The sequence below is a fragment of the Myotis brandtii genome, unplaced genomic scaffold (genome assembly GCF_000412655.1).
Source record: "Myotis brandtii unplaced genomic scaffold, ASM41265v1 scaffold13, whole genome shotgun sequence".
Lineage (NCBI taxonomy): Eukaryota > Metazoa > Chordata > Mammalia > Chiroptera > Vespertilionidae > Myotis > Myotis brandtii.
Genome location: NW_005354595.1, coordinates 5,457,776 through 5,471,086, shown reverse-complemented (window position 1 = coordinate 5,471,086; position 13,311 = coordinate 5,457,776). Strand labels below are relative to the sequence as shown.

The 13,311-nt window shown below is 49.2% G+C and overlaps 1 protein-coding gene across 3 annotated transcripts in view; it reads right to left on the bottom strand.

Annotated features, from left to right (window-relative positions):
• ABCA1 (ATP-binding cassette, sub-family A (ABC1), member 1) overlaps window positions 1-13,311 on the bottom strand; it is a 120,591-nt gene that overhangs the window by 70,223 nt on the left and 37,057 nt on the right. For all 3 annotated transcript variants that reach the window (XM_005859806.2, XM_005859804.2, XM_005859805.2), the window contains exon 5: window positions 12,407-12,525. In XM_005859806.2, coding sequence (XP_005859868.1) covers window positions 12,407-12,525 — 119 coding nt within the window. The remainder of the gene's footprint in view (window positions 1-12,406; window positions 12,526-13,311) is intronic.

Genomic DNA, 13,311 nt, shown 5'->3' with positions numbered 1-13,311 from the left:
CTTCCTCTCAGTAAAAAATCAATAAAATATATATTTTTTTTAAAAAAAAGAGGACAGGAGCTGCACCTGGGATTGAGGGCATGTGCGGGGACGCAGTGGGAGGGCCCAGCAACCCAGCCAGATCTCATCAGTGTTGCCCGATCCAAGTGTGTCTGCTTAGGCAAACGAAGAATGCAGGTTATAGGAAGGAATTTAGCACAGGTCCCATCTCTAGAGAAGTGAGTCTCTGGTTACATCTAGTTACCCCTCATGTTCTTGCCCAGTTAGTGTCCTCCTCGGAACAGGGATACCTGTAGACGGCCACCTGCGTGGGGCTCACCATCACATACGACATGATACTGTTACCGCAGGCTCACCTCTGTGGTTGCCAAACCTCAGAGCACCTGAGCTCCACTTAGGAAGCGTGCTGCTCAAAGGCAGCTGCTTGGGCCCACTCCCCAGAGATCCTGGAAGAGTGGCTCTAGAATGGGGCCTAAAAATCTGAAATTTAATCAGCACCCCTTCGACTTGTGTGCAGGGGTCCTGGGAACTGGACTTCTAGGAATGGTGTTTTATTTGTATGCCAAATCCACTATGCCTCTGGGACACACAATATGTGTTTTATCTCTGTGTCACAGTGCCCAGATCAGGGCCTGCCGAAGAATTACTGGTCAGGGAATGATGGCTGAACAATAAATATTTGGAGATGGGACTAGGACAAGGAAGGTTCCAGAAGTATCTGGGCAGCATCACAGGAGACTTCCTTTCAGCTGAGCAGGTCCAAGAAGGGCCCTGCAGTGTCAGGATGACACTCCCCGGCCACATCCCAGGAGTAAACAGGATCCCCAGAATCACACTCCCAGGGACACACAGTGACATCAGGGGTGTCCCGGCGTCCCTGTGGGAGGGGTAAACAGGAAGAGATGTAGGAACACTGGTGGCTTCACCTGGGGCGTGGCTTGAGAGCCAGACACTGAGCACTGTGTCAAAGGGAAAAGCTCCACGCTGGGTCAGACCTCTCTGAGCCCTGGACAGGACAGAACACACACATGGGCTGACTGTCACTGACCAGTCACGTGGACAGTGCGCTGGGGAATTCAGAACAGCCTCCTCCCTCCCAAGCAGGGCGGCTGAAGCATGGGAGGCCGACCCTGGCTGCACTTGCAATGGGTCTAGGTCACGAGCAACACTCTCCAGACCAACGAGTGTGCTCAGCATGTTTATAAGACTCTTCTGCTATGTCAACAGGCTCTGAGGATGAGAGCAGCTGGGCGTGATCAAACTCCAACCGCCTATCAGTGAATCCCCTGGATGAGACATGAGAACCAAGAAGCTGATTAAACAGTCAGCGCAACCCTCTGGCAGGGCATGTGCAGAGGGGTGAGGTCACTGGGTGGGGAAGCAGCAAGGAGGCCAAGACTCCTGGTCACAAAGAATCTGCATTCTGGTCACATGGATACCACACATGTGGACACTTACGGTCACACAGCACCAACAGCAGCTGCAGCCGGCGTGGACACGGAAAGGCAGAGTGATGTGGTGCACGGTTCTCAACCTTGGCTCCCATTAGACTCACATGGGGAGCTTTACAAAACTCCCAGTGCCCGGGCCACACCCCCCAACCACTAATCAGAACTGGGGCTAAGTCCCTGGCATCGGAATTTTATAAACTCCCCCAGGTGATTCTGGACAAAGTTGAGAAACAATGGTATAGTAGAAATTAGGATGAGAAGGAAGAGGAAGGAATGTGACATGTGTGAGGCCAGAGGGATGGCTTTGTATCTCTGGTCTCAGTTCTCTCCCTTATGTGGCCGGCAGGAAAATGAGTGGAGAAGCCAAGAATATTGAGAAAGCCAGATGTCTGAAACAGTCCTTCTCCTCTCAGCCCAGCGGACGCCTAACCCTTCTTTATGACTTGAGCCATGATTCATCCCTCCAGGAAGCCTGCCCTGACTTCCCCACCCACAGCTGGGTTCGGTGGCCTTCCTCTGTGGCATCCTATCTTTCCCTCGAGCACCATACAGATCAAAGTGCAGGTGTCTGCGCACACACCTCTCTCCCCAAGGAATGGAAGTGCCCTGAGGGCCAGGCCTCTCTCCTGGCATGCAGCCATGCCTGGCACAGAGGAGGCACTCAGTAGCTAGTGGGTGTGTGAAGAAATGAATGAACACAAATGAGTGAATTAACCAATGAACTGAGATGATCTGGAAAACAGCCCATCATGGAGAAGGAAGTTCACCTCTCGGAGGTTAGGGAAGAGTGGAATAGGATGTGAAGCTGAAACCAACCAGCTCAAGGCAGCACCAGTGTCTCTGAGCCCACTCAGCTGCATCCACCCAGGTCATGAAGACAGTTGGGTGGTGGAAGCTGGAAGCAGGGAGTGGGGAGATGTCAACAGAACCCATGGGGTCGACAATGGCATTTACCTCACTGGGCTGAGCTGGGGGTTAAATGAGAAAATGTAGCTGAAGTCCCAGGATAATGCCAGGCACTGAGAAAGGTACTCAATAAAGCTACTATCATCATCACCTTCAGGAAAGGCTGGTTGCATTAGCTTCATTGCTAGTGTGTGTGTGTGTGTGTGTGTGTGTGTGTGTGTGTGTGTGTATCTATGTTATGTATTTGCCTGGCTGAATTCCTGAGTTGGACAGAATTGTTGAATTATTTCTGCTGATACTGTCTATGAGATAAAGGTTGAAGCTGCCTGATCTGTCTATTCAGAACTTGACTGAGGAATTTTAAAATCTAGCATTTTTACAGAGAATCAACAGGAAAGATCACATCTACGAGGTCACTACAAGGGTTAGCATAGGTGTAAGATGACCGATAAGAAAGACCAGTTATTAGAGGCAAGACAGGGAACATTTAGTGAAAAAGGCAGTCGCTTAGCCATTTAACTTGGCCCAACTGAGTTGGCGTGACCTCAGTTCTCTGATCTGTGAAAGGTGGGATAAGAAGATGACTTTGGAGGTTTTCTCATCGGTGGTATTGAAAGGTACTTTTGGGGTAAAATGAAGCCAGCACTGGATGTAATGTCAGAAGATCTGAATCCAAGTCCTAGCTCTGCTGCTCCTTGACTGCGTAACCATGAACCTCACTTTTTCCCTCTGAATCTCTCTGGGCCTCAGTTTCCCTAAACATAAAATGGGACTATTAACACTCACAGGCTGTTGTGAAAACCAAGATCAAGAAAGTGAAAGTAGTCTTTCATAGGGAAAGAGCTAAGGAGCCTCAGTTTTCCACAGGTGCCTGCGAGGGTCTGAATGCTGTCCCAGAGCACGGCCGCCAGGGAGCTGGGCCGGTGGTCACTAAAGTGTGAGCCCCTGCTGCCTGCAGAGAAGACTGAAACTCCCTCTCCAGGGTTCTCAACCTTGGCTCCCATTAGACTCACATGGGAGCTTTACAAAACTCCCAGTGCCCGGGCCACACCCCCCAACCACTAATCAGAACTGGGGCTAAGTCCCTGGCATCGGAATTTTATAAACTCCCCCAGGTGATTCTGGACAAAGTTGAGAAACAATGGTATAGTAGAAATTAGGATGAGAAGGAAGAGGAAGGAATGTGACATGTGTGAGGCCAGAGGGATGGCTTTGTATCTCTGGTCTCAGTTCTCTCCCTTATGTGGCCGGCAGGAAAATGAGTGGAGAAGCCAAGAATATTGAGAAAGCCAGATGTCTGAAACAGTCCTTCTCCTCTCAGCCCAGCGGACGCCTAACCCTTCTTTATGACTTGAGCCATGATTCATCCCTCCAGGAAGCCTGCCCTGACTTCCCCACCCACAGCTGGGTTCGGTGGCCTTCCTCTGTGGCATCCTATCTTTCCCTCGAGCACCATACAGATCAAAGTGCAGGTGTCTGCGCACACACCTCTCTCCCCAAGGAATGGAAGTGCCCTGAGGGCCAGGCCTCTCTCCTGGCATGCAGCCATGCCTGGCACAGAGGAGGCACTCAGTAGCTAGTGGGTGTGTGAAGAAATGAATGAACACAAATGAGTGAATTAACCAATGAACTGAGATGATCTGGAAAACAGCCCATCATGGAGAAGGAAGTTCACCTCTCGGAGGTTAGGGAAGAGTGGAATAGGATGTGAAGCTGAAACCAACCAGCTCAAGGCAGCACCAGTGTCTCTGAGCCCACTCAGCTGCATCCACCCAGGTCATGAAGACAGTTGGGTGGTGGAAGCTGGAAGCAGGGAGTGGGGAGATGTCAACAGAACCCATGGGGTCGACAATGGCATTTACCTCACTGGGCTGAGCTGGGGGTTAAATGAGAAAATGTAGCTGAAGTCCCAGGATAATGCCAGGCACTGAGAAAGGTACTCAATAAAGCTACTATCATCATCACCTTCAGGAAAGGCTGGTTGCATTAGCTTCATTGCCTGGCTGAATTCCTGAGTTGGACAGAATTGTTGAATTATTTCTGCTGATACTGTCTATGAGATAAAGGTTGAAGCTGCCTGATCTGTCTATTCAGAACTTGACTGAGGAATTTTAAAATCTAGCATTTTTACAGAGAATCAACAGGAAAGATCACATCTACGAGGTCACTACAAGGGTTAGCATAGGTGTAAGATGACCGATAAGAAAGACCAGTTATTAGAGGCAAGACAGGGAACATTTAGTGAAAAAGGCAGTCGCTTAGCCATTTAACTTGGCCCAACTGAGTTGGCGTGACCTCAGTTCTCTGATCTGTGAAAGGTGGGATAAGAAGATGACTTTGGAGGTTTTCTCATCGGTGGTATTGAAAGGTACTTTTGGGGTAAAATGAAGCCAGCACTGGATGTAATGTCAGAAGATCTGAATCCAAGTCCTAGCTCTGCTGCTCCTTGACTGCGTAACCATGAACCTCACTTTTTCCCTCTGAATCTCTCTGGGCCTCAGTTTCCCTAAACATAAAATGGGACTATTAACACTCACAGGCTGTTGTGAAAACCAAGATCAAGAAAGTGAAAGTAGTCTTTCATAGGGAAAGAGCTAAGGAGCCTCAGTTTTCCACAGGTGCCTGCGAGGGTCTGAATGCTGTCCCAGAGCACGGCCGCCAGGGAGCTGGGCCGGTGGTCACTAAAGTGTGAGCCCCTGCTGCCTGCAGAGAAGACTGAAACTCCCTCTCCAGCAAAAGGCCAGGAGAGCTTTCCTGCTGCAGTTGCTACACTATGGACCAAAATACTTGATCCGCTGAACTCAGCCTCCTTGGTTTTGGCTAGAGGAGCAGATGGTGGTCTGTCCAGTTCCCAAGCGCTTTCTTTGGGTGTGGTGAGGTGGGCAAAGGAAAGGAGGAAAAATAACATCAGGACCTTGAAGTCTAAAGAACAAAACAAGTGAAATGCGTATTTTGTGGACTGAGGAAGAACTGGACAGAATCCTCAGTTTCTTGCTAATTCTCTGGGCCAGGCCTCTGACAAGCTAAGGAAACACCTTCAAGCAGGTAGAGGGGTGTGGCAGGAGAGGCCCTGCACCAGGGGGAGCTTTCAGTCAGTGTTCCTGGGATTCTTTCCAGCCTGCCAAAGAGCAGCAGGGAAGGACAGGAGAAGGAGGGGGCAGAAGGAGGAGAAGGGGAGAGGAGGGGGGAGGAGGGAGGAGGAGGGGGAAGAGGGAGAAGGAGAAAGGAGGGGGGAAGAGGGAGGAGGAGAGAAGAGGAGAGGAGGGGGAAGGAGGGGAAAGGCAGCAGGGAGACGGAGGAGGGAAGCCCTGAGCCAGAGAGCTGGGGTTACTCTCGGTCAATGCCCTCCAGTCCCCGGCTCGGGTTTCAAGATTGCTGTAGTCTCTTTTGTTCAACATGAAAAGGAACCACAGCAATCAGCTGCTTGAGAAGTGGGTGGAGGCGGCAAATGAAAAAAAGGAGAAGTGGAGAAAGAGATCACGTCAGCATCCCAGGCCCAGACACTCTGCTGAGAAGGACCCCAGGAGGGTCTCCCAGCCCTCGCCCTGCCCCATCAAATGGGAACTGGGCTTAGGGGCCTGGGCCAAATTCCAATTGGTGGCTTTTCTCAGGCTAAGCTTGTCTGGCTTTATAAACAAGACCTTGAAGCATTTCTCTGCTATAAAAGGGCTGGTAACAAACACACTCGGGTTTCTTCTTGGCGATTTTTCGTTGTTGTTTTGGTTTGTTTTCCGGGTGGTCGGGCTGTATTCCCTTCTTTAAGGACAGCTCCTGCCTGTTCACTGAGATGGCTGGACCCCCCTCTGGGAAGACCAGGCTTCCTGGGGAAGTTCAGGGCTCTGGAGAAGCAGGGAAAGCAGGTGGCCTGGCTCTTCCCTGGGGTGACTCCTTGGCAGGTGAGAGAAGGCCAGGAGCCTGGGATGCACCTAGCCTCTGGTCCTCCCTGCTGGGCATCTCAGCCTGGGTTCCCAACCCAGAAGTTTCCCTCTCTACAGTGAGGGCTTCCTCGGGGATCCTAAGAGCCCAGGTTCCAGGTTCTGGATAACCTGGTTCAAATCTCAGTTCCAGAATGTTCCAGTTCTGTGGCGTTGGAGAGGTGGCTTGGGCTGAGCCTGCATATCTCTGTAAACGGAGGTCCACCTTATAGGGATGTAGGTATCCTGAATACTGACTCATTACGTATGAGAAAATACAAGCTGAAAATTAAACAAGTTCAAAATAAATGGGTTGATAAAGTCATGATGACGACAATGATGTGGTGGGTTCCAGAGAGAAACCAGAAAATTTAGGGTTATGCTCTCTGAACCCTTTGAGGCCAGAGTCTGCTCTTGAAACCAAGGGGAGTTCTGTTTAGGAGCCACATAGTCCTTAAAGTATTTTTACATGGTATGTGAACTTGCATTAGTTCAACCAGCTTTTAAATGCCCACTGAACCCAAACACTAGTGCTAGTGTTCACAGCAGCTATATTGCTCGGTGCTCCTTGAAGGCAGGAGCCTGTAACAGAAGAGATGCTATAGAAAGACACGATCCTTTCCCTTGCTCCCAAAAGGGGATGGACAGAGGGTGGATGAACAGAGTTGCGAGCCTCCAGCCCTCTCTGCCACGCCAGAATCAGTCACCGATGAAATCAAGGACATCACACATCTTTCCCCAGATCCATCTACGGAGGCAGTAGAATACTCGTGTCTTACCAAGATGCGGCCAAGGCGGGAAAGGCGGTTGGTAGCCCCTGGAATGAGGATTCACATCAACTGGTAAGAACCTGAATAGTAACCAGGTCCTCAAAGAGCCCGTGGAGACGGTAGCCCCAAAGGAAAAGGGTGCCTTGCTCACACTGGCCAGGAGCACTCCTGATGCAGTGGGGGCAGCCGGCAGAGTGGGGCTGGCTTTGGGAGATGAGTTCAGGACCCAAAATGAAGATGAGTTTATGAGTTAGGGGCTGAGAAGAGATTCTTTCCAGGACTGGACTAAGGAAGAATTGTTAACATGTATCATGTATAAATAGCTTAGTTTCTCTTCTTTTAAAGTTAATACAATATTTCAAGGGGAAAGGTCATGATTTGTGGGTAGTGGAAGTTGATTAGCATTCACTGATCATCAGACACGTGATATGAATTATTCCCTTAAGTCCCTAAAACAAATTTCCAGGAAATATATTATTCTCATTGTTCAAATGTGAAAACAGACCCAGAGAGGTTAATATCCTGTTCAAGGTTACAGAGCAAGCAAGTGGCAAATTGAAACCCGATCGGCTCTGGCTACAAAGCTTTGGCTCTTTCTACTATATCAGGAAATAAATAAATCTCTTTACTCTTTAAAAAATGCCTCATCATGTTTTTGACATCAAGCTAATGATGCTACCCTTACTTCTCGGTATAAGGCAACATGGCAGCACAGTGTGGTGGAAAGATGCTGACAGACCTGGATTCAATTCCCAACTTTATTCAATGGTCTTGGGCTACAAAGCTTTGGCTCTTTCTACTATATCAGGAAATAAATAAATCTCTTTACTCTTTAAAAAATGCCTCATCATGTTTTTGACATCAAGCTAATGATGCTACCCTTACTTCTCGGTATAAGGCAACATGGCAGCACAGTGTGGTGGAAAGATGCTGACAGACCTGGATTCAATTCCCAACTTTATTCAATGGTCTTGACATAACACCAGACATAACACTTTCCAGCTTCAATTTCCTCATCAATAAAATGGGGATGATAACATCAACCTGCTAGTGGCGGTGTAAGCCTTGAAGATAATGATATATTAAAATGTAAAAGGGCATCATTACCGGATTCGACTTCATCCGCTGGACAAAGTGTCACTCTAAGATCGCCCTGCCCTTTCGTGCGCCGGTACAGCAGTGATAAGAGGACCGGAAATGGGAAGCTCTCAACTGGAAACAAACTGGACTCCCAAACTGCTCTTTGTCACCCAAGATTGTAAATATACTCTTATGTTTATAAAATGATAAATAAATCTTAAACTGGAAAAGCAACAGTCAAGAAATAATGTTTTTTCCTACTATTCTTGATGAGAGCAATGCAAACTTTTTAAAGGCAGTCCAATATTGCGGGGTACACGCTGTCCTGTCGTCGAGTACAATTGTGCCTTCTATTCTTGCCTGGGTAATGTTGACCTTTGACTCGATTTCGTTCAGGCAGGATTTCAACACAGCGCTGCAGCAAGCGTGGCAGCCTCCGGATTGCAGCCTGGCGGGGACCAGCCTCATGGCAGGCGGAAATCGAGGGCCCGGGCTCTGGGAGCAGGCTGGCTGTGACAGATCCAGGACAACCCTCTCACGTTAGGTAGAAAGGTTTCAAAATATGAAACCCTAAGACCCTAAATTAGAACTTTTGACAAGTGCATACAGAATGTGAGTTGCGGTCACCCAAAGATTTAAAGGAATTTCCAGTTTGATGACATGATACTGACACATATGTCATGAGGTCTTTCAATAAGATGACACACAGGGGACCCACAAGGACAAAACACAACGTTTGGGGCTGCAACCTCCCCTTCAGCGGCTGCTCCCGGGGAGGGGAGGGGAGGGTTCAGGCGGGGAAGGAGAAGTGGCTGTGAGTCACAGGATGTTCTTTCTGGATGGGCCTTAGGGAGCGGTCCACCCATGCCCGTGACCCATGAAGCAGGGAAGTGGAGGAAGTCTGGCATTGCTCTTTCGGAAGCCCTCTTGTCTCCTTTCTGATCCCAGCCCACAAATGCCTAGTATCCTGTTTCCTTCGAGACGTCTCGGCTTCACTGGGCTGCTCTCTTTAGGATGTAGTAATAGCAGAGTATGAAAGACCGACTATGTAGCCTTTTTCCTACCTCTTGTCAGCTGTACTTCCTTAGGCAAATTACTTAGCCTCTCTGAACATCGGCGCCTTCATGTGCACAAAAAGGAATAAAACTCTCTACCTCGCATGATGGTTGTGAACATGCAGTGAACAAAAGTACAAGCCTGGTACTTCCCATGTGCCAGATACTATACTAAATGCTTTATCGTTATTGGCTCATTTATTCCCCACAATGTCTCTGAGAGAGGTTCTGTGAATGATGTCTCCACTTTGAGGAAACTGAGACACAGAGATGTTAGGGAATGACCTGCTGGTAGGCAGCAGAGCCAAGATTTGCACCAAGGCAGCCTGGCTGCCAAGTGTGTTCTCTTAACACCAAAGTGTACTGCCCAGCGGATGTTTACAAGATGACAATTCTGCAACCCCTTTCCTCAACACCCTGCCATGGCCAACTACACTGCCATGTCCCCAAAGCCTGCCTGCCCTCTGGGGATCATGCCTTTTTGAGACTCAAAGATCAAAGCAGAATCAAAGGTCCATACAGTTAGTTCTCAGTGTTGCCAGTAAATCCAACAGCCAGGAACTCGTGACCCTTTCCCCTAAGTAAATTCCAGCCGAAGCCTCAGGACTTATTTCACAAAAGTCCTACAGAGCACATCAGAAAGGCCGAGCAAACCAGATGCGTACCACGAATATACAGAAAATGGCAGTCATGCCATTGTCCCAAAAACCTAGCCAAAGGGATGGGCAAGCTCGAGACCCAAGTCAGATATCAGAGCGGGGGGAGTCATTCCCTAAGTCTACAAAAATAAAAAATTGGGGGGAGAACGGGTGGGAAAAAACGAGAGCTGTCTTTAAATATTTCAAGGGAAATAAAATTAGCCTCATTCTCTAAAAGATATAGCAGGGCAGTGGGTATTTTCTGATAATGAAAGCTGTCAACACCCAAAAAGAGCTGCCGTGTGAGAGGGAGGTCCCCACCTGGGGAAGTGGGTGTACGGGAGAGAAGGCTGAGGACGGCAGGGCTTCAGACCAAGGATCCTGCCCATGCTGATGGGGACAGGGCAAGAGAGCCAAGCGCAGGCCTCTCAGTCAGCATCTGCATGGCAACCCTCAGCCTCCAACTCTCTGAAACCCAGAGCGCTAGTCAAATCCAGCAAAACGTGGCTGACTTCACCGAGGAAGAAGCAACACTCCCCGTGTTTCCCTCTGGAATGAGGCCTGGCTCTGTGCAGCAAGACAGGCAAAGAAAGGAGGAAGCGATGCAAGAAGTGGCTACGGGACAGAAAAGGAACCTACTGGGTGAATGGAGAGCTAAGCACTGAGCGGATACAATCAGAATCGGAGATCTTCTCTCTTCAGAGCTGAGCAGAGAAAGCTTTTCTAATGCAGTTTTGGCTTCTCTTGTCCACCTGAACTCCTATGGCCAGTTGCTCAAAGAAGAAACGTAGTTGTGTCTGAGGAAGCCCCACTAAGATCTGAAACTCTGTTTAACAGCTAGTTTACCCCCATCAGCCCGTCTATTTCTCCAGCCATGAACTTGAGAGCAGAAGAGCAAGGCCAGGTGCTCAGAAATGCATCGCTGACACATAAGAACAACATTTTCTCCCATTTATTGAACACCTACTATGTGCCAGACACTTAGACTTTATATTTTACATTGCAAGTTACCTATTCATTACGGCTGAGGAAATGAAGGCTCAGAAAGGTTAAATGGCTTGGCCAACATGTCTCCACTCCAAAATAATCATAGTTCATATCCGCTAGATGTTTCCTATGTACCAGACGCGATTTTTAAGCAATTAAATGTTATATCTCATTTATCCCTCAAATTAATCCCATGAGGTAGCTTCTCCCATTGTTCCCAAATCATAGACGAGAAGCCAACAGGGCCCGAGGGACTTAGTCACAAAGTCACAAAACCACGAAGTAAAATATCCTAACACTCTTTCCTCTGGCCACACTGCCTCTGCAGTAGAAGGATCACCCGCGCTCTGCCTCTGGTCTACCAGGCGGTGCTTCGGTAGATGAGGAAGGACTGGTGCTTTGCTTGGTGTTTGCACCTCTCTGTGTCCTGCGCTGGGACAGACACACGTGTGCAGGACCAGGGACCTACAGGACACGGAAACAGCATCCAGGAGGCCTGGCCATGCAGCCAAACGCAGTCCAGCTGGAGGGCCCTCGACGCTGACCCTAAGTGCCAGCACACCTCTGTCCGATGTGAAGCGACACCTTCTCCGTGCCACCAGGCACAGCTTCGCTTCCCTCTGTCATCAGGCCCCGCACCACCCACTGCCTCTTTCCCTGCCCAGGGAAAGGACAGATCTGTCTGCCATCCAACTCTGGTTTAAACTCTAACACTTCACACCATTTCTTCTTTTGCCAAGTGGATCCCAAACCGGGAGGCCTTTCAGAGAAGGCCAGCCCACCCACAACACCAAACTAAGTAAAAAGAACTTTCCTTGAGCAGTGGCGGCAGCTGGCCCATGATCACTGACATTGTTTAGAACCACCAGTGCGTGGTGATGATAAAAAGAAGGCTGACTTTCACTGGGCTTCATTTTTGCTTTTAAATTCTCTGCAGACCATGCACACCACCGTGGTCTGCACCCAGGGGACTGCTCCCACGCCCCCTGCCGCCTTGCAGGCCACTGCCCTGGACGCTCCACGACTTCTTCAGCCAACACCTTGGCCAACAAACTGCCTGCTCCGCAGACACTTCCTTAAATGGCATGCCCGGCACTTATCCAATCCGAGATCAAGATTGCTCTTTTTAGAGATCGGAGTTCAAATGTCCATCAGGCTCAATCAGGGGGAAGATGAATTGCATTTTCCTTTTAGAAGTAAATGCTTACTTTCACTTATCCATATCAAGTTGCAACTTTAATTGTTCTTATCTGCACAGAAATATCCCCGTCTATAAATTGGCCCATTCACTGCAACCATATGGCCTAGACTCCAGAGAAATGAAGTTGGAAGCACCCTGCACCCCTAAGCCGTCCTAACCCCAGGCCTGTGCCATTCCTCTCTGAGGGGTTTTCTTCTGTCACCTGGAGGAGGCCAGGGCACTCATTGTTTTCCCAGTTTCCCCTGAAATGCCTCCTGCAGAAAGGCCTCCAGCCCAGCCACAGAGGAGGAAAACCCAGCAGGGGAGAGTTAAGAGGGGCAAGCACCAGGCCGCCTGAGCTGCTCTCTCCCTGGGGCAGGTCAAGTTCCAATGATACACCGATACAGAGCAAGGCTTTGGCTTACTTGAGCTGTTGTTCTCGATCTTCTGCAATGTTCTCAGAACCTTGTGTATGTCCTTCATGCTGGTGTCTCTCTGGCTGTATAAGAGAAGCCGCTGAGCATCTGAGAACAGGCGAGACACACTGCAGGGAGGACAAGAAAAGCACAAAAGCTCTGTTAGGCCAGCTGCCTCTCCCACGTGAAGGAAACCCAGCTGCCAGGTCCTCTACTCCTGCTGCTCCCCATGCCCAGCTTCCCTGATACTCTAGGCTTCTAAACACTCCCAGCCCAGCCCCAAATGCTCCTCCCCATGTGTCTACCAAATCCTGCCACTTCTTTCAAGGCCCAGCCCATGTGCCTCGTCTCCAGGAAGCCCCCCCACACACACACACACTCCCCCAGGGCCCACTTATCCATGAGACACAGTGGGCATAGTACCCAGGACTCAGGCTACTCTTGGGGTGCACACAAAAAAAATTTAATTTCTTTTAGAAGCAGAATAAAACCCCAAATTCAGAATGAATATGTATAAGATGAACCCAGCTTGGGTTATATTCACCTTTAGACCGACACACTTATGAAATAAAGTTTTTAATATTTCTGCATAGAAGGGGCCATGAAAACTACAATACCCATGGTCTGTGGATATTATAACATGGCCCTGCAGCTTCCCCAGGACTGTCTGGGTACACCTCCTACAGTCCATTCTAACTCCGACCATGGTCTGTGCATTCCAGGAATCTTTACTGGCTCATTCGGCAAACACTTACTAAACCCATACTGATGTTCAGTGTTGAAGTCAGGAGTCAGGAATACAAAAGTGAAGGGAGTGACATCCTGGCCCTCAGGAAATTCACACCGGGAAGAGAAAGACCAGGCAGTGGCAGTATGAGAGGCACCCACAGAGAGAGAGCTGATCTGAGGACGGA